Source organism: Cervus elaphus, chromosome 8 (genome assembly GCF_910594005.1).
Source record: "Cervus elaphus chromosome 8, mCerEla1.1, whole genome shotgun sequence".
Classification (NCBI taxonomy): domain Eukaryota; kingdom Metazoa; phylum Chordata; class Mammalia; order Artiodactyla; family Cervidae; genus Cervus; species Cervus elaphus.
Genome location: NC_057822.1, coordinates 334,996 through 362,956, shown reverse-complemented (window position 1 = coordinate 362,956; position 27,961 = coordinate 334,996). Strand labels below are relative to the sequence as shown.

At 60.6% G+C, this 27,961-nt stretch overlaps 1 protein-coding gene across 1 annotated transcript; it reads left to right on the top strand.

The window, feature by feature from the left end:
• Positions 1-52: 52 nt before the first annotated feature.
• Positions 53-26,920, top strand: EPHA2 (EPH receptor A2). Its single transcript, XM_043908902.1, has 17 exons — positions 53-250; positions 4,502-4,569; positions 6,202-6,871; positions 14,923-15,078; positions 15,162-15,494; positions 16,196-16,311; positions 16,732-16,885; positions 17,348-17,447; positions 17,905-17,960; positions 18,128-18,253; positions 18,348-18,533; positions 18,662-18,723; positions 18,989-19,198; positions 19,356-19,505; positions 20,197-20,390; positions 20,968-21,123; positions 26,032-26,920. Exons 1-17 carry the CDS (start codon positions 166-168, stop codon positions 26,135-26,137), a joined length of 2,928 nt encoding a protein of 975 aa, XP_043764837.1. The 5' UTR covers positions 53-165; the 3' UTR covers positions 26,138-26,920.
• Positions 26,921-27,961: the final 1,041 nt, after the last annotated feature.

Sequence of the window (27,961 nt, the reverse complement as noted above, 5' to 3'; positions counted from 1 at the left end):
GCCCGTGACGTCACCCGGGCATGAATGGACAGGGGCCGGTCCGCTCTCCGCCCGCATTAAGCTCTCCGGCTGGCTGGAGGAAGCTGCGGGCGGGAGGCGGACCGGGGCCGGCGGGCGGGCGTGCGGAGCGGGGCGCGGAGCCGGGCGGAGAGCGAGGAGCGCGGCATGGGGCGTCGGGCGCCGCCCGCCTGCCTCGCGCTGTTGTGGGGCTGCGCGCTGGCCGCGGCCTCCGCGGCGCAGGGCAAGGAAGGTAAGCGCGCGCGGCCCGACCCCGGCCCCTGCTCCGCCCCGAGCCCCGCGCGCCACTTCGGAAACTCCTGTCCCTGCGTGCTGAGGTCCGGAGGGCTCGCAAGCTGCGAGCCGGGCGAGTCTGGGACCCCCGCCCCAGCCCACTCGGGCTGTAGGCGCTCCTAGGACTAAGAGGCTGGGGCCCTGGCGCGCGGGGCTCAGAGGCCGCAGAGAAGGGGACTCGGCGCCGGCCACGAGGCTTCAGGAACGCGTCCCGGCGGGGGCGCGGGGTCTCTTGGATCAGGAGTTGTCCGGGGGTCTTTCCGGCGGGCTCAGCTTCGTGTTGACCTGAGTTCGCGAAACCGCTTGCCCCGATTTTGTGGAGAAGGCGTTTCTGTGGAGGCCACTCACTTTGGGGAGGGGCTCTTCGGCCGGCGGGGACACCCTTGCAGAAGCCCCAGCCCCCTGAAGTTTTCTCCACGCCCCGCGATGCCTCCAGTCGGGCAGGAGAGCTCGCGGGGAGTTTCGGGCCAGTTTGCCCACTCACAGCCCTCCCTCCTTCCCGCCCCGCACTCCGGGACTCGGGGGGCAGGTCCCCGGGCCGCGAGTGCGGACAGGAAGTCCCAAAGTGAAGCGTTCTGAGCGAGGGGTGATTCAGAGCCAGGAAATGCAGCAGGTGGGGGCGCGGCCTCCCAAGATGTGGAGCGGGCACCCCAGGGCCACCGCGGAGTCGGGCAGCCGGGGGGTGGGGGACTGACTCACCCGCCCCCGCCGCTGCGCTGGGTGAGGGGCCGCGCGGACTTCGCCCAGGGCCGGGCCGCTGGTGGGTGGGGGCGTTGCCGCCTCGGCTGGGGTCGCGGAGCGGACGGGGGCTCGTGCCCTTGGCCGAGGCGCTTCCTGTCCACCCGTCCACCCAGCCAAGACCGGCTTCAGTTTCCGACTGAGAAGGTCTGCCCGCCCGCGGGGGCAGAGGAGGTTTCCGCAGGCTCCACCAGAGGGAAGTGCAGAGGAAACCCGGGCCCCGTGAGAAGTTTCCTTGAGCCTTGCTTCCTTTTCCGCCTCCCCACCTGGGGTTGGAAGTTTTGCTGTTCCAAGTTGGGAGTAAAAGAGGCCCGAGGCGGAACTCTTTGAGGGTGAGGGTGGGGACGCCCCTAATCAATCGGGGTTCCTGGTCCCAACTTGCAGGCTGAGTGGGTGGGCTCTTCTGTGACCCTCAATATCCCCCCACCCCGGCTTTTTGTCCTCCTTCTTCTGGGGGGTTGTGGTTGGAAGGAAGGAGGGAGACAGCCGCATTCACTGCAGGCCTGTCCTGAAGGCCCTGGGAGGTGGGGTAGGGGGACCAGGCAGGACTGGTGTCATGGGTGATTGTGCTGTAGCCTTGCCCTTGGGCCGTTGTCGAGCCCCCCCCCCCCCAGCCAGATGACTAGTGCCCACCACACCCCGACGTGCGTGGCAGCGGGGGAGGACAAGGTCCAGGGAAGGTTTCTGGTCAGGCTCCCAGAGTCCCTGTGAGGGCCTCCCCAGGGAGCTGTGCCTGTGGTGGAGTGTGGGGGACAGATGCCCCAGCTGGGATGCCATGGATGTGGTGCCTTGGCCTGGAGGTGGGTCGGGGGTGCAGACCCAAGCCCCTTCCACCTTCACCAGGCTGCTTTCCTCTCCCTCATCCTTCCCCGTGAGTGCAGGACCAGGCTGCCTTAGGAGGCCCCATGGAGCCTGTTAAACTCTCAGCAGCCCCTGAATCTGTCCTTTTACAAGCGGGGAACCTGAGGGCGGCCTGATCCCTTTTTCTCCAGAGGGTTAGCTCTGAACATCCGGCTTCTTGGGCTCCAGAGCCCGGGGCCCGTGCACCCAGGTGCTGGGCTGGGTTTTCCTGAGATGTGAGAAGATCTGCAGGGCTTGCTGGCCTGAGCTGGGAGGTGGGCTGGAGAGCGCTCCTGAGGCCTGGGAGTCCTTGGCCTCTTCGTTCTCTCAGAGCCCAGTGTGCCCTCTGTCCCCTGTCCCCTCTTTTCTTCGTTCCTCTCTCTGTCCTGTCCCCCAGCCCCAGTCTCCCCGCCTCCCTGCTTTAGGAACCAGCCTGTCTCGTTCGGAGGGATGGGGAGAGCAGGGGGATGATGCCTTTGAGTAAAGAGCTCTCAATGAGGTGGACCCACGAGGTTGATATTTGCGATGGGACTTCAGACCAAGAAGAAGGTTTTCCTGGGGGTGGGGTGAGGGACAGGGGCCCCTGGATGAGTCCAGCTTAGCCCAGGCCTCGGTGAAGCCATCAGGTCCCGTGGAGGGGCTCCCGGCCCCCGCCGGTACCAGCTAGGTCCCTGGAAGCAGCTCAGGGAGAAGCCGCGCCCGTCAGGGTGGAGAGACCAGGCCAGGCGCCTGTTCCTGGTGATCGGCTCTAGGGAATTTCCCCCGGGAGGGAGGGGGCTCCTTCCTGTGTGAAGGCTTCTTTTCTTCTCCAGTGAGCCCTGTGATACTTCTCAGGCTGGAAGGGGAGTAAGCTCCGGCAGGGGCCATGGGGGTCCCTCCGTGCCAGGTTAACCCTTCGGCACCCTGGAGCCATGAGCCCCTCCCCCAGCAGTGTAGCCTGCAGCTTCCCACCCCTCTAGGGAAGGGGGGCGTCCGGATCTGGAGGACCTCTCACCTTTGTCCTCCTACTTCCCTGGGCTGGAGCCAGGAACCCCTAGATTCCTTCCTGTGGAGCCAGAACATTCCATTTGCTAGTGGGGTTAGTGAATTTCCCAAGCCTCAGCCTTGGGCATGTCCGAGCAGATCCTTGCCCCTGCCCACCTCCCAGCCCCCCTCCTCTGTCCCCTCAGCCTTGGGCTCGTGCCACGTTGGCTTTCCTCTCCCCAGCCGGGCTGTGGGCCTTTCCTAGAGAACCTGGCTGGGTCAGCAGCGGTCAGCTGGTAGCACTCCGCTCCCAGGCCCGGGGGGAGCGGGGTGGTCTGCCCTCAGCAAAGGGTTTCTCAGAGTCTGCCTAGGCTCCCCTCCCCATCCCCCGCATCTGTCTAAATCAGCTCCATCTCCACCTGCCTGGGATTCCACCCTGAGAGGCATTCTTTCAGGTCCAGGCCTTGAGGAATGCTGCTTCTTGGGGCCATGTTCCTCATGTTTCAGAGTCCAGAAGAAGTCAGCACTAGGTTCCCCCCCCCCCCCCCAGGGCTTTTCCTCTGAATCTGGGGACCTTACAGAGGGTCATGCTTGTTCTCCAGGCCCCGGGCCCTCCGGGGAGTGTTTCTTCTATCGGGAGCTACCTGGACGTTACTTGGAAATGGAGCAGGAGGCTGCACCAGGGGTCTTGACTGCAGTCGATGAGGCTGGCAAAGCCAGGGGTGGGCAGTGAGAGGTGCTTGAGGGCACGGCTGGATCTCGGGAAGCCCCTGGCAACGTGTCCTTCCCGCGAATTCTGATGCCTCTCTGGGGACAGTGAGGTCCAGGCAGCTGTTTACTCTGGGCCTAGATGTTCCCTTTAAGGGTTTCCATCTCAGTCCCCAGACGCCTCTGGCAGGTCAGTGGCCAGGGTGTCAGGGACGGAGGCAGCAGGAACGGGTCTCCAGGGCCGGGCCGCGCCGGCTGTGTGTATCTGCGGGTCCCTCCCGGAGGCCCTGTGGGCTCAGGGCTTTGTCGTGCCTGCTCTGTGGCTTTCGTGGTGGGAAGATCAGTTTCCAGACACTGCCCCCACCTCCCCCCCAACGACCCCACTCCCCTTCCTGGAGTCATTCCCACATGTTAACAGCTCTCTCTTGGAGGGCCAGGAGACACGTTATGTACACACGTGTGGTGCATCTGTGTGGCCTTTGTGGGGTTGAGGGTACTTTGTGCTGTGTGTGGGGTGGGGGGATGTGGCTGGAGCAGATAAGGGTGTCCCCAAGACCTGCGTGCGTGTGAACCGCTGCGGAGGGGCCTTTTCAGGAAGAAGGCAGGGGGACGTGGTGTCCCTCAGGCCTAGCCGCTGTGCCCTGCTGGGCCGAGCTCTGCCCTCTTCGCCCAGCTGGGGCTGCAAGCGGGCGGCGTGGCTGGAGGGAGAGGCCTGGCCCTCACCCGTCCTGCGCTGCCACAGTGACAAGGCCCCCGTCCTCCCCAGGGCCCTGCCTCCCTATTCCGGAGAGACGGGTCTTCTTGGCTGTGCTGACCCTGAGTGGCGGGGTCTCTCTCTGGGGGCTGGGGAAGCCTTTAGGGCCACTTGGGATCCCTGGGGAGCTCCTGCCTTTCCCACCGTGGGCTGGTCTCTGAAGACGCTGTCCAGCTGACCCAGCGTCCCCTCTTTTCTCTCTTCCAGTCGTCCTGCTGGATTTCGCTGCAGCTAAAGGGGAGCTCGGCTGGCTCACACAGCCCTACGGCAAAGGGGTGAGCAGTCTGGGGCGGGTGGGGGCCTGGGGACAGGGGAACCGAGACCCGGGGGGGATGGGGCCTGGCCCAGAGCCAGTGGCTCAGCCAGGGTTTAAATCCAGGCTCCTCACCAATTAGGCAGGCTGGGACAAGAGGGCAGGGAAGGGCCCGGAGAGGTGGGGAGAGCTGGGGAGACAGCCGGAGGCCGCAGCAGAACAGGGCCCCAGGATCGTCAGAGGGACCCCCTCTGGCTCCCTCTATTCCCCTCGGCAGGCAGGGAAGGAGTTTGAGGCTCCCCCTGTCTTTGAGGTCCCAGCCCAGAAGATGAGGGATGAGCTAGAGACAGGGAACAGTGTTCCCAGGTCCCTACAGCCCCGGAAGCCAGATGAGGCTCCTCCCAGGCAGGCCTCTCTCCCTGCTTCTCCAGCTGTTGCTCCCCTTTCCTGCTTGAGGCTGAGTTTGTTTTGCTTTTCCACCAAGTTCATCTCCTGCGGTTAGTCTCCCCTGCCCTCCCCTTCCCTGCCCTGCTATGGCCTGGACTGGTGGGCAAGACCCCAGGGTCCTCTCCCCAGCTTTGCGTGTGACTGCTGTGTGGCCTTGGGGAGGATACTGATGCTCTGGGCCTCAGTTTCCCCCTTATTGAATTTGTTCTGGGGCCTGAGCTGTCTCCAAGGGGTACTCGAGACCATTTCCATTGCTGGCCAGATCTGTGAGTGAGCTGGGCGCTGGGCCCTGGTCACCCTAACTCCTTAGGCCTGGAGTTTAATGTCAGCAGATTTCCAGGATCCTGGAATGTCATCCAGCCAAGTCATGACACAGAGTAGGAAACTGAGGCCCAAGGGCATCTGAGGCCAAGGTCGCACAGTGCAGCCCAGGCCTTTCTCCTTGGCCCCTTCTGCTTTTTTCATACATATGTTCATTCAATCAACAAATACTTTCCCAAGTACTTACTATATTTGAGGTAGGCCCTGGGGATACAGAAATGCCCTAAGGAGCTCAGACTGTGCTGTGGCAGCAAGATGTAGTTGTCACCAAGTAGGTGCTAAGATAATGGAGGCCATGGGGGTCTGAGGGAAGCACTTGCCCCAGCCTTGGCCCAACCTGGGAAGCCTTCCTGGAGGAGGCTGAGCAGTGATCTGAGCAGTGGTGCGGAATCACCTGCTGTTCCTGACCCGACCCCTCCCTCCCACTCACATACGCCTACACAGTGAATGATGGTGGTGGTGGTGATACCAGTTGCCTTCTGTGCCTGTTGCCCATGCCAGGCAGCGTGCTCAGTTTTGGTAGACGTTCTGTCATTTATCTTCACAGCAAGTTTGTGAAGTGGCTCTGGCCCCCATGGCAGGATGGGGACTTTGAGGCTCAGAGAGCTAAAGCCGTCTGCCTCAGGTCACATCGGATCCCCAGCCTCCGCCCTCAGCTCACTGTCTAATATAGGGGTTTTAGCACCCCGGCACCGGTGTCAGGGGGCACACCAAGGGGTCAGATCCAGTTCAGCCACTGGTAACGTGTGAGGGAGACTTGGAGCCCCTTCCTGGACCCGAGAGTGAGGCTGGCAGGAAGCGGAGAGCCTGGCGCCCGGTCCACCTCCTGGCTGATGCCTCTGGGCGCCTGCCTCCCTGCCCACACTCCCCTTTCGGCCCCGCACAGTGGGACCTCCTGCAGAACATCATGAACGACATGCCCATCTACATGTACTCCGTGTGCAATGTGGTGGCCGGTGACCAGGACAACTGGCTCCGAACCAACTGGGTCTACCGCGGGGAGGCCGAGCGCATCTTCATCGAGCTCAAGTTCACCGTGCGGGACTGCAACAGCTTCCCTGGAGGCGCCAGCTCCTGCAAGGAGACCTTCAACCTCTACTATGCCGAGTCAGACGTGGACTACGGCACCAACTTCCAGAAGCGCCAGTTCACCAAGATCGACACCATTGCGCCCGACGAGATCACAGGCAGCAGTGACTTCGAGGCGCGCAACGTGAAGCTGAATGTGGAGGAGCGGTCCGTGGGGCCGCTCACCCGTAAGGGCTTCTACCTGGCCTTCCAGGACGTGGGCGCCTGCGTGGCGCTGCTGTCCGTGCGCGTCTACTACAAGAAGTGCCCCGAGCTGCTCAAGGGCCTGGCCCGCTTCCCCGAGACCATCGCTGGCTCCGACGCGCCCGCCCTGGCCACTGTCGCGGGCACCTGTGTGGAGCACGCCGCGGTCCCCCCCGGGGGCGAGGAGCCTCGCATGCACTGCGCCGTGGACGGCGAGTGGCTGGTGCCCATTGGCCAGTGCCTGTGCCAGGCGGGCTATGAGAAGGTGGAGGACGCCTGCCAGGGTAAGTGAGGGCGCATGGCGGAGGCTGCGTTCCCAGGCTCCAGTCTCTGCTCTTGGAGCCGGGGACCTTGGTAAGGTTGTCCTTGCTCTGACATGGGGTGGTTCTGTTAGTGGAAATCTCAGAGGCTTCCTAGGCTGTATTCACTCGTTCACGAGAATGAATCCATTGAGAAACGGACAGTGTGCAGAATGTGAGTGAAGACTCTCGGGCAGGAGTGGAAGTGAGAGTATTACTCGTTCTGTTGTGTCTTGACTCTGCAGCCTCATGGACTGTAGCCCGCCAGGCTCCTGGGTCCATGGGATTCTCCAGGCCAGAATACTGGAGTGGGTTTTCCTTTCTTTCCTTCTCTAGGGGATCTTCCCAACCCAGGGATCAAATGCAGGTCTCTCGCATTGCAGGCAGATTCTTTACTGTTTGACCAGCAGGGAAGGCCCCAGACAGGAGTGCATGAGTTCGCATCTCTGTGCTGCATTTAGGTGTGTGACTCAGCCAGTTCTTTAACCTCTCTGTGTCCGGCTTTCCTCATCTGTACAATGGAGGTGAACATACTGCCCATCTTGTAGGGTTGTTATGACAGTCAAATGACTTAGTACTCATAAAATGCTTAGGTCAGTGTCTGACACAGAAGTGTTTTTAAGTGTGATTGTTGTTTTTGGTTCTTCCCAGAAGTTTATCTTGAGTATCTGTTATGAAATATCATGGTGGGTACAGTGCTTTCAGGCTCAGGAGCTGGTTCCTTCTCTGTTGACTCACCGTGTGACACTGGGCAAGTCACTGAACCTCTCTGGGGCTCAGGCCCCTCTTTGGTTCTTGGAGGTGAACGAAGTGGACCCAGGATTTGCATTCCCTGGCCGCACATGAGAATCACCTGGGGCTTTCTGAAAAAGGCCTGCTTGGGAGGGGTGCTCAGGTCTGCCTTCGCTGCCTGCCCCACCCCGGGCCATGGACCCAGATCAGCCCATTGGGGCTTCTGCTGATGACGACAGGGCCGGCATCATCAGACTGTCTGGGCACAGGGCCTGAGCTCTCATCGAGAGGCCATGGCTTGGCACAGCCAGGCCTGTGATAGCGGAACGCGCTAAAGCAACGTGGATTTCTTTCAGTGGTGACTTTTTCTGGAAATGGCTGCGGGGCAGGGCATTTGTGGAATGTGGGCCAACCTTTGGCTGGCTCTGGGAGCTTCTTTGCTGAGATAAGCGGGGTCTTGAGAAATCGGGGGTTCGGGGCCTGCACTTACACATACCGACCAGTGACCTTTGGTGAATGTCTCACCTCTGGCCTCAGGCTTCCTGATTGAAAGATGAGAAGTTCAACTGTTCTAGCAGACTGTATTCTTACCTAGTAACCATGGATCTTTCTGGGTTTCAGGTGTTGGAGGGCCCTGAAGTCCTTTCTCACGGGCTGCACTTGCCTCTTAGAGCCAATCCTCAGAACCTTACTTAATACAGTCTACAGCCTCAAATGAGAAGTCTGCTCAGAGCCTCTCTGCCTGTGGCGTAGTCTCTGCTCCGGCCCTTCCACTGCCCTTTGTCCTCCCAGCTGTCCTCTGCTCCTTAGCTGGCCTTGCCTGCGGTGACCTCAGGTGCACGCCCCCGGGTTTCAGACAGTGACCGCCAGGGGCGGGGGTGGGGGGGAGGCCTCCCTGGGTGAGCAGACTCCTCCCCATGACATGCTCACACAGGAATGCAGGCGGGGGGTGGGGGGCAGCTGAAAACTTTCCACAGGCTGGTGATTCAGGCCAGTCCGCGATAAGTGGACAGTTGAAGTGGGGGGTGTCTCTCTGCAGGAAGAGGGGTCGGGCTTCCCTCTCCGGGAGCGGGGGTTCAGGGCCTCTCAGGCTTTGTTTGTGACAAGTTGAGTCACCCCAGGAGGGAGGCCTGGTTTCCAGGACTGGAATCTTTGACTTTGGTCGGGGGACCCTCTGCACCACCAGCCACCTGTTGCCCTGATTTTCCCCTTTGGAGTCCCTCTCCCTAAATTCCCTTCTGTGTGGCTTGGGGGCCCTCTCTGTGGTTGGGAACCCCCAGCCTGGCGACTCTGCCCCTGCAGACCTTCCCCAGCAGCCCAGGACCTTGATGGTGGGGGAGACCCAGCTGCAGAGCTTGGAGCTGCCCCGGGCAAGCGCTCCATCTACCTGCTCCTGCAGGTCTGTGCCGCTGCTCTGAGAGGCAGGGACTGCTGCCCGTCCCATTTCACAGACAGGGAACTGAGGCTCAGAGAGGTGAAAAAACCTGCCTGGCATCACACAGTTGAGACCAGTCGCCCCAGGACTGGATCTAGCCGACGCAGCCACATCCAGGCCAGAGGATGGCTCAGGAGGCGGGGCGGGAAGTGACCAGTTCCTCTGGAATCCCTGAGTCAGCGCCTGGCCCGGATGGACGCCCCGGGCAGCAGGGTGGCAGGTCCTGGCACAGGTGGTAAGGGGGCTGGTGTGGGGGCTCTTCCTGAGCATGTTACAGAGGAAACAGGGAGCTGCAGGGTCTGTTCCCCGCCTGCCCTCCGCAGAGCCATGGACCGAGAGGCTCCCGCTGGGGCTTTACTGGTGACAAGCCAAGTCCAGAGCGGGGCTGGGCAGGCCGAGGCCATCCGGTCCAGGTGATTGCCAGTTTCTCCCCAGGGTTCCCTCCCCAGGAGGCTCAGGAAAGAGTTAAATGGACAGCGGAAGGGAGCCACCTCCCAGGTGCTGTGTGGACAGGTGGGCACGGGCAGCCGCGCTCTGCTGAGCTATGTCAGGAATGAGCCCATTTCCCTCCGGCGCCCCCGCCCCCAGCCCTACCTCGGGGACGCTGGAGCCGCTCAGGCTGACCGCCATGTCCCCCGGGGTGGCTCTGTCTCCCTGTTTGTCTCGGCTTCCTGTCCTGGCACGGCAGCTGGCGCCTCGGCCCGGGGACTGCGGGCCAGGTGAGCAGGTGGCCAGCAGCTTGGGCCAGAGGCTCGGTCCAGCAGCTGGGGGTGGGGGCTTGGGGATCAGGAGGTCCCTCTTTGGGAGCCCTTGCTCCCTTGAGGGGCCCAGCCCCTCCCCGCTCCAGTCTCTTTGTCCCCCAGTTCGTGGACACCTCATCCCATGCTGAGCATTTCCCAAGCAAAGTTTCCTCTGCCTTCACAAACAACCCAGAGAGCCCGAGCACTCCCCTTGTTTTACAGTTGGGGAGACTGAGGCCCAGGGAGAGGAAGTGAGTGAGGGAGCTGGGGCCTGGCATGGGGAGGGCAGTGCACTGTCTTCAAGTGCCCTTGGCATGTAGCTTTCTACCTGCAAGCCCTGTGACCTTGGTGAATCCCCTCTGGGCTTCACTGTCCCCACCTGTAAAATGGGTGGGTTGGAGCCTTAGCACTCAAAGCCTACCTCTTGTGACTTTCTGCTGTGGTTCCTCCTGAGAACCTGGGTTGCTCTGGCAATCTGCAGATGGGATGACCTCTGCATGGGTGGCACCTGACTGGCTGAGACCTGGCCCAGGGTCCAGAGCTGAAGAGGAGGCACCCCCTAGGCAGGCAGTGGCTCTGGCTGAGGGGGTCCTTAGGTAGGATGTCCCTGAGCACGCAGGGGCTGATCCCTAGGCTGAGCGGGTGGTGGTCTGTGATCTGTGACTTGGGGGTTTGTCCCCTCCCAGGGGAGTGCCCCTGGCCTTATTTCAGTGGTTTCTATTGGCCTGAATGGGGGTTGGAGCCGTGGCAGCCCCCACCCCCCGCCCAGCCCTCAGCTCACACTGAGCGCAAAACCTCCGTGGGGGGCCCTCCCTTCCTCCCTCACTGAGGTGAGCAGCGGGTCCCGGAACGGAAGGAAGGAGTCAGGGAAAGCAAACAGCAGATGAAAGGCTGGTGCCGGGGAGGCGGAGTCTGGCTTATCGCAGCTGGTGGAGGAATGTGCCCACAGAATGTTCCCCGGGGTGTGTGGGAACAGGGCCGCTGGGGACCCGCGTTTGCAGGATCAGGAACTTACGGGGTCGCTGACTGCTGCCCGTCAGGTGTGGGGCAAAGTTCAGGCTTTGTGCCTTTGGGCCGGGGTGGCGCACGTGGTGGCCAGCTGGCCTGGGCTGGGGTAGGTGACTGACCACAGGTGGATTGCCACCGCCCCTTCTTGACCCTGTGCCTGTGCCACCGATGGCCGGGCGAGGGGGCTGGGCCTGGAGGAGGGGCTCTGCCGCTGGATTTGCGTCACGCCAGAGGGCGTATGTCCCTGAGTCATCCCACGCTGCCACCTGAGGGGCAGGCATCGGGAACTGGAAAAACCAGGGTACACCCCTGGGTGCAGCCACCCTGCCCCCGTTCCCCTGCTCAGAGAGGCCTGGGCCTGCCAGGGACTGGGGCCAGGGAAGTTCCCCACGGGTGTGCCAGAGCTGGGATCTGGAGCTGGGCAGGTGGCATCCTGGGCACCATCCCCCAACACTCTCCTGGGCACTGAGATGCTCGTTTCTGTGGCCCTAGAGCCCATTTGTAATGAGCATGTAGGTTCTGTCTTTACTCACATTTTCATTCATCTGTCCAGTCAGCAGACGTTAGCTGAGCACCTGCTGTGTGCCAGGCCCTCTGCTGGGCCAGGGGACACAGGGAAGGCGGATTCCACTTCTGCGCCCCACCAGCTGCCTGTCTCATAGAAGGTCCGAAATCATTCCAGAAGGAGTCTGAAAGCCAGGGGTGTAAATTTCCCTGGAGCAGAAGCGGTGTTTGTTTTTCTTGCCATGGTCTCCCAGCAGCCAGCATTGTGCCAGACACGTAGGAAGTGCTCAGTTGCTGTTTGGTAAACATAAGATTGAGTAAGAGTTGCCCTGATGGTCAGAAGGGGGCCAGAGATTGGAGAGTCCAGGAGGGCTGTGTAGAGGAGCTCAAGCTGGGTATTGAAGGATGCATAGGAGTTTGCTGATGGGTGAAGGGACAGTGGGTATTTTGTGAGTGTGAGTTATGTTTGGGAATGTGTGACCACCCAGTGTGTGACCCCTGTCCCCACTCGTCTGCCCAGAATGCCAGGAAATGCAACCCTGCAAGATCAGGAAGACCCGGGGGCCTACCAGTGGCAGACACGTGGACTCTGGGGCCCCTGAGCAAGGGCACACTCTGGTGGGGCCCAGGGAAGGCCCCGTGGAGCTCTGCGGCTACAGGAGGGGGCAGCTCATTCCCGTCAGGCTAGCACATGCCCTGCTGGAGCTGCCTCTCCGCTATTCTTTGGCACATGCCCAGCGGAAATCTCTCCAAATTCCCTCTTTCCTGCCAGCAGCAGGCGGGCCACCCCCGGCTCAGAGACCACAGACCGGAGCCCGCCTCTGCTCCTGCTTCCTCCTCTGGCCTGGGGCTGGGGGGCTGGGGAGCAGCCCCTGGGGAGCAAGGGGCCCTGTGGGGTTTACAGGTGCTGAAGGCCTTGTGGGGGCTTGGGGTCCCTCCCCAGCCTGAGCGCCTGAGCTGGGGGGTATGATTATGTTCTTGGGGGCCCCTGAGCACCCCGATTCTGCGGGGCCTGGACCACCTGCAGGCAGTACTCACCCAGGGTGTAAGCCCCTCTGGCAGACAAGTCAGGGCATTTGGGGGAGTTGAGATCCCAGGATAAACAGGGCCCAGCTTTCTGAAGTCTCGCTTTTACTTGTAGGTTTGGGGGAGGAGAGAGCTATTTTTGTATTGTAACAGATAAGTAATGAGGAAGAAAGCAAAATACACAGGGATTCCTTAAATGCAACTGGAGACTTGGAAAACCTTTGGGCCTTGAAGTAGGAGGTCACGCTGGTGGGCCCGACCAACCCCCTCCCATGTGGCCTGGGTGTGATGTCACTGTTTTCTCCCCAAGGACATAGAGGTGCCGTGTGTTAGGAGGTGTCACCCCCTCCCCCCTCCCCTAGCTACTCTGAAATCTGTCTTGGGATTTTCTGGTGTTGTAGCGGTCGGGCCTCCTCTCCTCGCTCTTCGCTCTTTGGGCTTGTTTAAGAACTTTGATTTCTCTTTGCTCCAAACTGACATGTTTGTGGGGAAAGGAGGGGGGTTTGAGGTTGGTATCCAGGGTTTAGGTTTTGGTTTCCTGTCTTAGGAGCTCGTTGACCTTGACCAAGGTGTTTTACCTCTCTTGAGCAGCAGTTTCCTCACCTCCAGAGTGGAATGAATCATTACAGCGCCTGGTTTGATAACACTTATTGTGACGACTACATGAATGTCGAGTGCCTGGGCCAGAAGCGGCACAGAGCAGCTCCTGATCAGTGGTCGCTGCGTGTGACGGGCTCCAGGCTACGCCGTCCTGGACAAGCCCCCTCCCCTGTGGTGTGTGCCCAAGCTCTCTCAGGGCCTGTGTTGACATTCTGCCGTGGCAGGACAGGCAGGAGAGGAGGGAGCAGCTTCCAGGAGAGTCCCCTTGGGCCCCGGCAAGCAGTCATTAACGGGGAGGTGTCCTTTAATTCCTTCCCCTGACTCCCCACCTCTGCTTGCATAGGGAACTAGACAAGGAGGGAGACTGTCCCCACCTTTTTTCAACAGCATAGATCTGACCGTACCATTATTCTCTACATCAAACCTTCACTGGCTCTCACTGCCCCTAGGATAAAGTCCCGGTTCCTTGATCTGACATTAAGGGCCTTTCTCAAGCTTGTCCCTTGAGATGGCTCAGACTTACTCCCTGCTACTCTCCAGACTTGTGCCCACCAAGCCACGCACGCTTCCCATTAGCCTTGCTCTTTCTCACCCCTAACTCCTCCTACCAACACTTCTGCCCTGCTGAACTCCTACTCAGCTCCTAAGCCCTGGCTGAAATACCCCACATTTGACTCCACAAGCCTCTGGCCAAGGTTGTTTCTACCCCTGTAGGCCTTTGCCCATCCCTTTCTGGTGGACATCGTCCTGTGCGCCTGCTCCCTGAGGTCAGGGGCTTTGTCTCAGGCTTCCCTGGTAGCTCAGATGGTAAAGAATATGCCTGTAATACAGGAAGCCTGCATTATCCTGGGTAACCCCTGGGTCTGGAAGGTCCCCTGGGGAAGGGAATGGCTACCCACTGCAGCATTCTTACCTGGAGAATCCCATGGATAGAGGAGCCTGGTGGGCCACAGTCCATGGGGTTAGAGAGAGGCAGACACGACTGAGCGACTAACACTTTCACACTTTCACAGGGTCTGTGTGTAGGGCTGGACATAAGAGTCAAGGATCAATGTTTGATGAACATGACACTGAAGCTAGAGGTGTCTTATTCTGTGTCTTCCCACTGAATAAGCTGAGGGTGGGGGACAGTAATTGTAGGCTTGGGGAAGAGGACACTGGGGGACCCCACCCCATTCTGGCTGCTTCAGCAGCTGCTCAGCCCCGGGACAGCCCTGCGCAGTGTCTGGGTAGTTTCCTGCCTGTGGGGCCAGGAAGGGGACCTGGGGCCGGGGCAGGATAGGGCAATGGGAGGAAGAAGCCTCTGGAATGAGGTTTCTGGGACTCTCCTCTGCCTGGCTGGGACCGTACCTGCCACCAGGGAAGGAAGAGCTGCTTCCTGGCGGCCCTTGTGAGTGGAGGAAGTGATTCGGTCCCTGAAAGCAGATCCAGAGAAAATGCTGGGGGTCTGGCCTTTCCTGTTTCCTGGGGCCAGCCCCAGGACAGGAAGGTGGTCCAGCCTCAGGGTGGCGGGAGCACCCGCAAAGCTGACACCCTGATGCTCCTGGCTGATCTGCTGGGGGGCTGGGCTGGGGGTGGTGATCGTCAGTCAACAAACACAGATGGGGAAGAAGACAGTTACTGCCTGGGCGGCTCGTAGTCCAGGTGGGACCTGCCAGGCTGGCCTGCACAGACTCAAGGAGGTAAAGCAGACAGGCCGCTTCTTGGGGAGCTGGAAGCTGAGATGCGGGCCTTGAACGCCAGGCGTGGGGGTGGGGCATTTCTTATAAGAGCCCGTTGGGGGCGTTTGCAAAGGTTTGGAGCAGGCTGGCCAGGCACTTCTGGGTGCCCTGCCTGAACTGGGTGCTTACTACGCATTTTGTCATCACTCTCGCCAGTGACCAGACTGGCCCATAGTGGCTCAGTGACTTGCCTGGGGGCCCAGGGCAAGGGAGAGGAAGAGTTGCTGGGTCTGGGAGCAGGCTGAGCTGACTCTGTCCCCGCACCCCCAGCCTGCTCGCCGGGGTTCTTCAAGCCCGAGGCGTCCGAGAGCCCGTGTCTGGAGTGCCCTGCACACACCCTGCCATCCTCTGAGGGCGCCGCCACCTGCGAGTGTGAGGACGGCTACTTCCGGGCTCCGCAGGACCCGCTGACCCTACCCTGCACGCGTGAGTCTCCTAGGGGTCAGGGCGGGCGGGCTGGGGGTGGTGGCTGATGCTTACCTGTCCGCTCCCCACACCACCCTGTGCAGGCCCCCCGTCCGCCCCGCACTACCTCACTGCTGTGGGCATGGGCGCCAAGGTGGAGCTGCGCTGGACGCCCCCCCAGGACAGCGGGGGCCGCGAGGATGTTACCTACAGTGTCTCCTGCGAGCAGTGCTGGCCCGAGTCGGGCGAGTGCGGGCCTTGCGAGGCCAGCGTGCGCTACTCGGAGCCGCCACTGGGGCTGACCCGCACCAGTGTGACCGTCAGTGACCTAGAGCCCCACATGAACTACACCTTCACCGTGGAGGCCCGCAACGGCGTCTCGGGCCTGGTGAGCACCCGCAGCTTCCGCACGGCCAGCGTCAGCATCAACCAGACTGGTGAGCGCCTCGGGCTGGGGGCCATGCCCGTGCGACCCGCCCAGGTGGGGGGCTTCCCTAGGATGGTGACCCAGAGCTCCGCTGGGTTCCGAGGCAGGCAGCACAGAGCGCTCAAAGGCGCGGCCCCTGGCGTCTCTTCTGAGCTCCGTGACTGTGGGCGAGTCCTTGACCTCTGAACCCGTTTCCTCACCTGTAAAGTGTCAGTGGCTCAGCCATGTCCGACTCTCTGCAACCCCATGGACTGTAGCCCACCAGGCTCCTCTGTTCATGGGATTCTCCAGGCAAGAATGCTGGAGCGGGTTGCCATTCCCTTCCCCAGAGGATCTTCCCGACCCAGGGATTAGACCTGGGTCTCCTGCACTGCAGGCAGATTCTTCACCACCTGAGCCACCAGGGAAGCACCTGTAAGATGGGGGTTATTTAAGGGCTGTTAAGAGAACTTAATAAGTCCTTATATGTAACCTGGTCCATAGAGACGTTATTGTTCTCCTTTTAGTATTTATGCACTCGTAAACACTCGTGGGGCACCCCTGATGTGCCAGCCTGTGTTGGGGCCCCAGGCTGGGGCTCTGTGCTCTGGGGATGGAAGTTGAGAACCCCAGGTCAGGCTGTGGATGGGACTGGGTCTGGGTGCTCCCTCAGTGACCCCCTGCCCCTGGGTGGCTTCTCACACCCCTTCCCACCACCGCTGTCCCGCCCAGAGCCCCCCAAGGTGAAGCTGGAGAGCCGCAGCACCACCTCGCTGAGCGTCTCCTGGGTCATCCCTCCGCTGCAGCAGAGCCGTGTGTGGAAGTATGAAGTCACCTACCGCAAGAAGGTGACGCACGCAGGGCCGGGGCTGGGCACAGGGGCGCTCCCTGCACCACGCGGTCGTCTGGAGAAGCAAATGGGGTCTGGGGTCTTCCTGAGAGTTGCCTCTCCGAGGCCAGCCAGCAGGGGTTTGTGGGAGAGAAGACGCAGTGTTCTGGAATCCCTGGAAGAGGTGCGGGTGCAGGAGAGCCCTGTCCTGGGGATCAGGCAGACCTGGGCTTGAGTCCTGGGTCCTGCATTTGCTGGCTGTGACCTGGAGCGAGTCACTTCGCTTCTCTGCGCCTCAGTTGCATCCTCTGTAAGAAGGGCACCAAGCCTGCTAGCACAGAGACTAACCTCGCTAAGCTGGAGTTGCTTTCTGGCAGGCTGAGCTGACCGCCCTCGCCTGTCCTCACGGTCTGTCTCTCCACCTGCTAAACACCCACAGGGCGACGCCAACAGCTACAACGTGCGCCGCACGGAAGGCTTCTCCGTGACGCTGGACGACCTGGCCCCGGACACCATCTACCTGGTGCAGGTGCAGGCGCTGACGCAGGAGGGCCAGGGTGCCGGCAGCAAGGTGCACGAATTCCAGACGCTGTGTGAGTCGGGGCCTGGGGTGCAGGCTGGCCCAGCGTCCCGACACCACCGGGACATCCTGGGCGGAGGGAGTAGGTCAGAGAACTTAGAAGTGCCCCCTTGCTGGTCAGCCGGGGCCTCGGATGGCCCTGCATGGGTCAGCCCCAAGCCTGGGAAGGGGGCAGGATGGAGGGTGGGGGGGAACCAGGGCTGTGTATTCAGGGCTGTGTTGTGGGAAGAGAAGGATGTAGGCTCTGGCATTGACAGGCCCAGTTCAAATCCTACATTGTGGAGAGAGTCCCCCACACCTGCTCTGTTCCCTGGGGAGGGCCTCTCATTGGCCATCTGTGAAATGGGATAAATACCCTCATGGGCCGTCAGTAATAGAGGCACCCAGCAAGTGTCTGGGGCTCTAAGTACAACCAGGGGATCATCATGGTCTGAAGTGTGGGGCTCCTTTGTCACGTCTGGTCTCCCCTCGACAGCCACGGGAGGGTCTGGCAACATGGCAGTGGTCGGCGGTGTGGCTGTCGGCGTGGTCTTGCTCCTGGTGCTGGCAGGAATTGGCTTCTTCATCCACCGCAGGTTTGTGGGAACCCGTGGCTGAGCTCCCCAAGGACTTAGGCGGGACACGGGGATGAGAACCTGTTTCCTGAGGGACAATGAGGTTGATAGGAATCTAGTCCCTGCCTCCCGGGGTGGGTGTGTGTGTGTGTGTGTGTGTGTGTGTGAAGATGCAGTGACTTGTGAAGGGCTCCGCACAGGGCCTGGGGGGCCACGGGGGCTCCGGGCAGAGTGGTCATCAGAATGGCGTGTCCGTACTTCCTCGGGACACACGGGCAGGAAGCTCCGGGCGCTGTAATGAAGGAAGCCTGCATTACAGCCACTTAAGGGCCATTACAGGGTGTAGGTGCCAAGGAGGGAGCCAGCTTGCTCATTTCCTCTGCCTGGCTTTCCCCACGCCCTCTGCCCGAGGTCAGGAGGCTCTGAGACAGGGGTCACTGAGCTCCCTATGTGTCTGGTTTCCCATGGGATCTCACAGGAGGAAGAGCCTGCGGACACGCCAGTCCTCGGAGGATGTTTACTTCTCCAAGTCAGGTGAGCTGCGACCCCTGCTGCCCTCCTGCGGTCCTCACGCCTCCGGGTCTGTGGCCAGGCGATGGGCCTCCCCGGGGGTCCCTGGTCCATCACCTCCTCCTCCCCCTGCTCTGGGGCCCCTCCCCTCCCCAAGCTGTCTGTGACCCTGGCTCTCCTTCCCCTCCTAGAACAACTGAAGCCCCTGAAGACCTATGTGGACCCCCACACCTACGAGGACCCCAACCAGGCTGTGCTCAAGTTCACCACCGAGATCCATCCGTCCTGCGTCACGCGGCAGAAGGTGATCGGAGCCGGTGAGGATGCGCGCCGCGGAGGGGTCTGGGGCGGGTTGGGAGTGCCCGATGCCCGGGCTGACGTGGGCGCTTCTCCCACCTCGCCTGTCTGCAGGAGAGTTCGGGGAGGTGTACAAGGGCACCCTGAAGGCATCGGGGAAGAAGGAGGTACCTGTGGCCATCAAGACGCTGAAAGCCGGCTACACGGAGAAGCAGCGAGTGGACTTTCTCAGCGAGGCCAGCATCATGGGCCAGTTCAGCCACCACAACATTATCCGCCTGGAGGGCGTCGTCTCCAAGTGTGAGTCCTGGCTCCGGAGTGGGGGTGGGGGACCTGTACGGGACGGGAGGGGTTGCCCCCTGGGGGCCCCTGTAGGGCCTCTCCTGAGAGCTGCTCCCCTGCCCTGACACCTGTGCGCACCTCCACAGACAAACCCCTGATGATCATCACCGAATACATGGAGAACGGGGCCCTGGACAAGTTCCTGCGGGTGAGATTGTGGGCCCGGGTGGGGCCCTGGGATCCTGGCTGGGGGCTGGGGGCCCAGGTGGGCGTGGCCAGGCTTGGGGTCCCAGTGGGCATGGCCTGACTGGAGGCTGGTGTCCCGGTGGGCGTGGCCTGGCTTTGGAGGGGGGGGGGTCCCCCAGTGGGCGTGGCCTGACTGGGGGCTGGGCCCCGGTGGGCGTGGCCTTGCTGGAGGGCCGGGGTCCTGGTGGGCGTGGCCGGCTGGCGGCTGAGGCCCTGCGCCCTCCTAGGAGAAGGATGGCGAGTTCAGTGTGCTGCAGCTGGTGGGCATGCTGCGGGGCGTTGCGGCCGGCATGAAGTACTTGGCCAACATGAGTTACGTCCACCGCGACCTGGCCGCCCGCAACATCCTCGTCAACAGCAACCTAGTCTGCAAGGTGTCCGACTTCGGCCTGTCCCGGGTCCTGGAGGACGACCCCGAGGCCACCTACACCACGAGTGTGAGTGCTCGGCGGCTCTCGCCAGGACGGGGGGCCTCGGGCTGGCGCAGCCTTTGCCCTCTCACACCTGGGGCCTGGGTCTCCGGGGACTGCGGCCCTGACTGGGATCGTCCCAGGGGTGCTGAAGGGACAGTCGTGACCGGCCTGGTCCCTGCAGGGTGGCAAGATCCCAATCCGCTGGACAGCTCCGGAGGCCATTTCCTACCGCAAGTTCACCTCGGCCAGCGACGTGTGGAGCTATGGCATCGTCATGTGGGAGGTGATGACCTATGGGGAGCGGCCCTACTGGGAGCTGTCAAACCACGAGGTAGGCCCCCTCGTCCTCCCAGCCCCATCCGGACCTGGGCTTAAGCCTTTACTCATTGCCAAACCCCAGGGGTTGGGCAGAGAAGAGTTTGGGGGGTTGGTCTTCATCTGGTACGGCCCTTCATTGGTTCAGTGAATGTCTATTGAGGGCCTACTGTGTGTCAGGCTGAGTGCTAGGCTCAGACCCAGTCCTTGCTTACACTTAGCAAGAGATCAAAGAAAGAAGTAGTGGGGTGGGGGAAGTGTGTGTGCATGCATGCATGTGTGTATATGTGTGCGCTTGTGTGTCTGTGTGTACAAGTACCTGGTACCTCATGCAACCAGGAGGCCTAGAAGACTTCCCAGAGGAGGTGACATCTCAGCTGAGACTGAGGCATAGTAAGGCAGCAGCCAGGTGAAGACACAGAGGGGGAAGAGTGCTCAGGCTTAAAGGGGGCAGTGTGTAGGCACCTGGAGACCACAAAGAGGCTGGCTACAGGGCTCACGGCATGGCTGTTGGCCTGGTGCCCAGGAGGAAGCACAGTCAGGGGACCCTGCCTCCTTTGGACACAGCCTCTTAGCACCGAAGTTTGTGTGTCAGGCTCAAGAAAGGAGACCCATCCCCTCTGTTCTGGGCTCCCCTTCCTTCTGCGAACCACTGTATGGGAGTCTGGGGGCTGTGAAGGCACCCTGACCACCCTGCCCATCCCCAGGTGATGAAGGCCATCAATGACGGCTTCCGGCTGCCCACGCCCATGGACTGCCCCTCCGCCATCTACCAGCTCATGATGCAGTGCTGGCAGCAGGAGCGCACCCGCCGCCCCAAGTTCGCCGACATCGTCAGCATCCTGGACAAGCTCATCCGTGCCCCCGACTCCCTCAAGACCCTGGCTGACTTTGACCCCCGGTGAGTTTGTACTTTCGGTCCAGGGCGGCCCCCCAGGCATCCTCCTGAGCCACCTCAGCGTGGCAGGCAGTGAGGGGCGGGGGGGCAAGGACTCAGAAGTGACAAGTGGGCATTACTTAGCCTGGACCAGGGTAGCTCAGGCGATACTAATGGAAGCAGTCAGCATGTGTGTGTGGTAAAAGGGCTGGCCTGGCGCTTAGCATGTTTTAACTCATTTAGACAGCTTAGGAGATGGTCCTGTAATTATCCCCCTTTTGTAGATGAGGAAACAGACACGGGGCAATTAAGTGTCTTATGTGCTGGCAAATGGTCAGGCTGGGACCGTGGCTCTGAAAACCTGAGTCTCTTATATTTGGTTCTTTTGTGGTAACTGGTGCTGCTTTCAGTGGAAGCAGGGGGCGGCAGGAGACAGAGACGCTGAGTGCTCCCTGCCCACCAGGGCTGTCTCTTGGAGCCTTTCCTGACTTGGCTTGCCCATCGCCCAGATGAGGAAACCCAGGCGGGGCAGCTGGGTGGCTTGCTGGGGTTTAGGAGCAGCTCCGGGGGCTCACCTGTAGGCTGGTGTCTGCTGTTGCAGGGTGTCCATCCGGCTGCCCAGCACCAGCGGCTCAGAGGGCGTGCCCTTCCGCACGGTGTCCGAGTGGCTGGAGTCCATCAGGATGCAGCAGTACACAGAGCACTTCCTCGTGGCCGGCTACAGCACCCTCGAGAAGGTGGCGCAGATGACCAGCGAGTGAGTCTGCTCCGGCCCTGCCCCTCCTGGCCTCGCCGAGACCCCAGGCTGCCTCCAGCTCTCCCACTGCCCACTCTTCTCTCTACCTGCCCTGCTCTGCCCCTCGTCTCTTTCTCTTTCCTTCTCTCTCCGGGAGAGTGGCTTTGCAGGAAGGGCAGAACCAGGCCAGCAGCCAGCAGTCCTGGGCACTTAGGTGGCTCCGGTGAGAAAATAATAATTGTAATCGTAACAGTGGCATCTGTTGAAGGCTGACCATGTGCCAGCTCTACTTGAGCACTTGGTTTTGTTTTTTCAAATGCTTTATTGCTATAACTTAGATATTACGGAGAGCACATATCCTCACTGTACAGATCAAAGTTGGGTTTTTTGGCCGCACCCTGTGGGACCTTAGTTGCCTGACCGGGGATTGAGCCTGTTCCCTCTGTGTTGGAAGCATGAAGTCTTAACCGCTGGACCACCAGGGGAAGCCCATGTGCTTGCGTACTTTGACTCAGCCTTCGTGATAACTCGGCAGGTGGCTCCTGTCAATAGCCCCACTATTGACTGTAATAGTGGGCAGGGCGTGTGGCCGGTGAGAAACAACACAGCCCAGGGTTCCGTGGCCGTTAGGGGTACTCCAGCCCGGGGCAGTCAGGCTCAAGAGGTCAGAAACCATGGAGGTCGTTAGTGAAGTGGAGGCTCAGAGGTTACGTGGCTTACTCCATCCAGGTCACACAGTTTGTAGCTGAGAAAAGAAAGACTTTGTTTCACAGCCATCACCTGGTTGAATTCCCTATTTGACTCATGAATAGAGGCTATTGTTCCCCCCCCCCCCCCACTTAACAAGTAGGGAAACTGAGGCTGAGAGGTGACGCAGGTGGCCCGAGGTCACACAGCCAGTGAGGCGCACCGTTCTTCTCCAGGATGCTGAGCAGACTGGGCAGAGGGCTTGCACTTTCCTGGCTGACGTGAGGGGGTTGCGCCGCCCACCCACCCCGGCCCCTCTCCTCATACGGTTGCCTCTCAGCCCTGTGGTCCAGCGTGGCAAGTAGTGCCAGCCCGCCAGCCCTGCCCCGGCTTCTGCCCTGCGGGAGCTCTCCTCTCCTCCCAGCTCCAGCATCAGGGACCCTTCCCGACACGGCCTTGGCGCAGACACCTCTTCCTATCCCGGGAGGGAGAAGACACTGTCCTCTTGGCCTTTTGTGCTTCTAAAAATAGTGGTAGTTCCCAGCTGTGTCAGGCCCAAGGTCGTGGAGGAAACGAGCCTCGGGGCCGAGAGGCTTTGGGAATCACATGGGAAGGGCTGACCCAGGCCCCTTGCAGTTCTGGGTCACAGTTCTGGGGCTAGGGCCTCTGTCTGAACATTCTCCAAGGCCTCTAGAAATTGCTCAGCTGGACTTCTGACCTGCTGGTCAAGGCCTGTCAGAGCTAGCCCTGGCCTGTCCCAGGGGACAGCCCGGATAAGAGTCAGGCAGGGACAGCTGACCCGAGGGAGGCATGGAAAAGTGGAGAAAAGAGACAGATCTCTTTCTTTGTTACATAGAAGTTTCGTTGATGCACGATGCTGGCCAACCTCTGCTGTACGGCAAAGTGACTCAGTGATGTCCACGCACACATTCTTCCTTTGTATGCTTTTCCATTGTGGTTCTGAATACAGTTCCCTGTGCTGTAACCTTGTGAGATGGGTATCTTGCATCGTCAGCCACCTGCAGGGTCCAGAGCTTGGGCTCTGCAGTCTCAGCTGGGTTCGAGTCCCACCCTGGCCACTTCCTAGCAGGAGGTGGTTTTTGTCAGGTCAGGTTCCATCTTTGAGCCTTGGTTTCCGTTTCCCTTCTTGGGTGTAATGCAGATGATCCACTTGGTACACAGTAGGGGCTTAATCCATGTCATGCTCCCCTTTTCCTCCATTCTCTTGCCTTCCACCCACAGCCCGTGGGCAAATACCAGGGTCCCTCGGCTGCTTCCTCTAACCTGGGAGCCTGGAGTGGCCGCTTTGCCCTCCCGGGGCCCCACTGAGGACAGCAGAGCCTCTCTGCCGGGTGAGCAGAACTGAGGTCAGGGAGACGTGCTTACAGGAGACTCAGCTCCTGGAAGCTTCCTGAAATAGCCCGGTGGGGCTCCTCGGCCAGTTCTTTCCCATGAGCGGGAGCAGGGCTGTCTTGGACCGATGGGGGTGAGTGTGTGTTGAGATCTGAGCAGGCCCGGATAAAGGCAGGACGTCCTTGCACGCTCCCCCACCTTCTCTCAGCCCCACTGGTGCTCCGGCCCGGGGCCTGTGTGACTCATGCTGCTGCCCCCGTCTTTATCTCCAATTAGACAAGGGAAAGGGGGACCTCAGAGTACTTTTTAACCCTGGAGGCTGTGTCTACACATGCTGTGGGTCCCAGCGGGAGGCTCTGCGCTGCTCTCAGAAGTCAGCCCTCCTGGGATGGGATGTGGATTTCGGCTCCAGTGCCTCACCCCTGCCCTGAGTCCATATCCGTCACCCGTCCCAAGGGGCAGACTGCTCAGTCCCCTGGGGTCCCACTACGTGCACAGTCAGTCGTGTCCGACTCTTTGCGACCCTCTAGACTGTAGCGCACCAGGCTCTTCTGTCCATGGGATTCTCCAGGCATGAATACTGGAGCCAGTTATCAATTCCTTCTCCAGGGGATCTTCCCAACCCAGGAATTGAACCTGTGCCTCCTGCTTGGGAGGCAGACTGTTTACCACTGAGCCACCTGGGAAGCCCCTGTGGCTGGTCCCACAGTGGCTATCTCTTCTTAGCTTGAGCATTCGCCATGTTATTTTGGAATCATTTGAGTTTCTAGCTAGACTAGTGAGTGGTTCTGAATGTTTTTCGAGGAGCTAATGGAAGTCATAGGTGTTGCACCCCAGAAAAATACCCAGTCCAACAAAGGGCCTCTGCAGTGTCTGGGGCTGTGGCCCACCGCATCCTGGGGTCTGGGGGCACTGGCTGACGGGTCTTCCAGTCTCCACGTGCCCTCAGCACAGCCTGATGCTGATGGGACGTTTGTCGAGAGGATGAACGATCAGGCCGCGTTCCCTCCGCCCTCCTGTCTCCTGCTGCCTGTGGCCAGTGCACAGTAGGTGCTCACTGGGCAGGTTGTGGCCTCTGAACCCCCCCGGGGGGGAGCGGGCCGGCATTGCCAGGGCTCAGGAAAATGGTGGCCTCGGTTGTGTGCGTCCCCACCCCTGTGATGGGAGTTGATCCAGGGGGTGCCTGCCCTGGATCTCCCAAGACAGCATCTAAGGCTGGGGCAGGAACAGACTTGGATGGTCTGCCAGAGGCCACAGGCGTCGGCCGCTCTATGTGGGGAAAGCAGTGCCGCTTTTTCAGCACCCTCCGCTGTGCAGGTTAGCAGTGGCGCCGCTGTGGTGGGTGAGGAAGTTCTCCCAGGTGTCTGACTTCGGGCCTTCCTGCTGCAGTCCCGGGGCTGCCCTCCCACACCTCCGCCCTTCCGAGCTCAGCGCTTCTCCAGGGGCTCCCAGAGCCTGTGGGAAAGTCGTGTCTCCGGAGTTGCTTGCACCATGTAATTAGCTCCCTCCCAGGAGAGGGCCCATAAAAACCAGGGTGTTTTCATGGGTTGGGGCTGATGGGTGAGGATGGTGAAGGGGGAAACTCCCAGCGTGAGCAGTAAAGGTCTGCTCCAGGGTTCCTGGGAGTGTAAGTGGCTTTACGAGGGGATGGAGGGTCTTGGGGGGAGGCAGCAGAGGACCCTGGGTCCCTGGGCACGTCTTTCTGCCAGCGCTGATGCCGCCTTCCCCTCTGCCACCAGTTTCCAGGGTCTCCCACCCTCCAGTTAGGCACAGTTGCCTCATTTTACAGGTGAGGAAATCGGGGTTCCTAAAGGGAAAGCCCGTCCTGTTAGAGACCTGCATAACTTTAACCTCTGATGGCCCCTCAGGGGGCTTCCCAGGTGGCACTAGTGGTAAAGAACCCGCCTACCAATGCGGGAGATGCAGGAGATGCAGGTTCGATCCCTGGGTCAGGAAGAGCCCCTGGAGCAGGGCATGGCAGCCCACTCCAGTGTTCTTGCCTGGAGAGGCCCAGGACAGAGGAGCCTGGAGGACTGCAGTCCACGGGGCCACAGAGTGGGACACACAAGCACCCACGGCCCCTCAGTAAGGCTCTCCTGAGGCCTTCCTCTGCTGTGAGAGTTGGGAGGAGTGGGGGTGAAACGAGGCGGTGGCTGTGAAGAGACCTGGGGCAGAGAGCCTTCAGGGGCCCCCCGAGGGTCCCTGGCATCCACCGATGGCATCCGTGTTGCCTGGGGAGGAGCCTTAGCTGGGCTTTTAGGACAGACCCAGGGTGGAGGGGACGGCCTTCCTTCTCAGCTGGCTTGTTCAGCTCTTCCACCTCTCAGCTATGTCCCTCTGGGCAAGTCAGTTCACCTTGCTGAGCCTCAGTTTTCTAATCTGCAAAATGGGGGCAAAAACAGCACCTACGGATTTTGTGCTGATTTGATTAAAAAAAAAAGCTTGCACTCAGTGCTCTGTCATTTCTGAACTTGTCGGGGTCCCAGGCTTGTAGGGCGTGGGCGCTCCTTACAAAGCCCCCACCCAGGTGCCACGCCCCCCTCTCCCCACACCCCCCTCTCCCCATGTGCCCCCTCTTCCCACACCACCCCCGCCCCGCCCCCCTCTCCACCTTCTCCCCGTGCCCCCTCCCCACGCCCCCCTCCCCACGAGCTCCCCATGCCCCCATCTCCCCACCCTCCTCCCCACGCGCTCCCCTCTCCCAACCTGCCCCCTCTCCCCGTGCCCCCCTCTCCCCACGTGCCCCCTCTTCCCACACCACCCCCTTCTCCCCACGCCCCCCTCCCCACGTGCTCCCCACGACCCCCTCTCCCCACCCCCATCCCTCCCACGGCTGCCCCCCTTCCCAGAGCGGCCCCTCACTGTCTCCTCCTGTCTCGCCCTGCATAGCGACATCAAGAGGATTGGGGTGCGGCTGCCTGGCCACCAGAAGCGCATCGCCTACAGCCTGCTGGGCCTCAAGGACCAGGTGAACACGGTGGGGGTCCCCATCTGAGCCCTGAAGGCCCTTGCGAACCATCTGCTGAGAATACTTGAAGAAACAGACTGGCTTCCTTCCGTGCTGGGCCGCCAGGGACCATATTTATTTCCAGTTTTCCTTTGTCGACGCCATCCTGAGGCCTCTGCTGCGGGGAGGTCTTTGACAGTACCTTGGCCTGAGCTGAGGAGATGCTCAGGGATCCTGGGCTGGCTGCCTCTTCGCTGATGAAGGACTGACCTGGCCTCCACGCACACAGCGGCTCCGGAGCATTCCCAGCACCCCCGCCAAGACTGCGGACCCACACACGGGCCATCACCTCACTGGCCATCGCCACGGTGACCATCACCATGGTGACCATCGCCTCACTGACCGCCGCCTTCCAGAGGCGGAGCAGGAACCTCATGCCAACACGAGGAGGAGCCACACTCAGCGGGCAAGACCCAGCGCGGTCCTCCCGCCCCCAGCCCCGTCCTCAGCCCCCACAGGCCGAACACTTGCTCCCCTGGGGCCCCCGCAGGATGCTTGGTTGTGTGGAGATTTTTTAAAAATATATATATATTTTGTACCTTGTGGAGAGGATGTGTGTGAAGCGGGGGGCCTGGCTAGGGCTCGGGGCAGACAGCGCCTGTGTCGGACATTCCCAGACCCGCTCAGACACCATTTACTACTCTGTCAGTGTTAATGATTTTGTTCTGTTGGGTTTTTTTTTTTTTTTGAACCTTAATTTATTATTTTTTTATATTTATTGTTAGGAAACGACTTATTTCTGCTCTGGAATAAAGTTGCAGATTGTTCAAACTGAGTTTGGTTTTCAGCCTTCGGAGGAGCAGTGGGTTTGAGAGGCTGTGCCTGAGGTGGGGGTGGGCACGTGCCTAGGGTGCAGTGGTGGAGTCCTCACCTCCGCTGCAGGGTATGGGATGGATCCCTGGTCCAGAAACTAAGATCCCACATGCCATGTGGTCGAAAACTGTTTTACAGGTAAATAAATAAAATAAAACTGGGTCTTTAAAAAAATAAAGTGGGGTGGGGAGGGCTCACCCCCACCCTGGAGAGTAAACAGAGCCTCATATGCAATGCACAGGCCAGGTGGCCCTGGGAGTGGGGTGGGCGGGAGGTGGGCAGGGGACGAGGAGTCAGGCCTCCATGCCAACAGGCCTTCATCACCTTTGATCCCAAGGCTTCTGGAGGGCAGGGGGCGATGGGGGAGGGCGGGTGGGGGGGAGCAGGGGGGTGGGATGATGGGGGAGGGCACTGCATGCAGCCATCAGCCTCCCTCCCACACATCTCCGCAGAGCTGTTGAAACAAATTCTTCATCCATGTCGGGCTCTGAGGTTTACAAAAGCTTTTCACAAGTTTGGGCTTGTTGGAGCCTTAGCACTCCTGAGTTTCGAGTTTCGTGGGCAGCCCCGTTTTACAGAAGAAAACTGAGGCTGGGCCCAGTGAAGGGGCTTGCCCAAGGCCATGGTGAGTTAGAGGCAGAGGCCAGACTTGAAAGCAAGGCCTTGTGTCCCAATTAGGTGCTTTTCCCACAGAGGGGAGACTCAGGCTCAGAGATGTGCAGTGACTTGCCCTCAGTCACGCAGCAGGGAGGAGCAGGAGCCTTGAAGTCACAGCCCTGGTCACACCCCAAGCCTTCTGCACTATACCAGGTCACTGTCCAGGACACCAGAGGTCGTTCTTGGTGGGTCTTAGGAGGGTGTCATACCCAGGGCATCAGAGGCAGGATCAGATGGGCAGAAGTGATCCAGCGCACAGGAGGAAGTCTTCCTGGAGGAGGTCATCCAGAGCTTAGAGCTCAGGCACAAGTAGGAATTAACCAGTGAAGCAGTGGGAAAGGG

Excerpts from the sequence above, each read along its gene's own strand:
- EPHA2 (XM_043908902.1), top strand. The coding sequence starts at position 166 with ATGGGGCGTCGGGCGCCGCCCGCCTGCCTCGCGCTGTTGTGGGGCTGC. Across the intron at positions 15,079-15,161 it reads GCTGACCCTACCCTGCACGC|GCCCCCCGTCCGCCCCGCAC; the intron begins GTGAGTCTCCTA and ends CACCCTGTGCAG. Across the intron at positions 17,961-18,127 it reads TGTTTACTTCTCCAAGTCAG|AACAACTGAAGCCCCTGAAG; the intron begins GTGAGCTGCGAC and ends TTCCCCTCCTAG.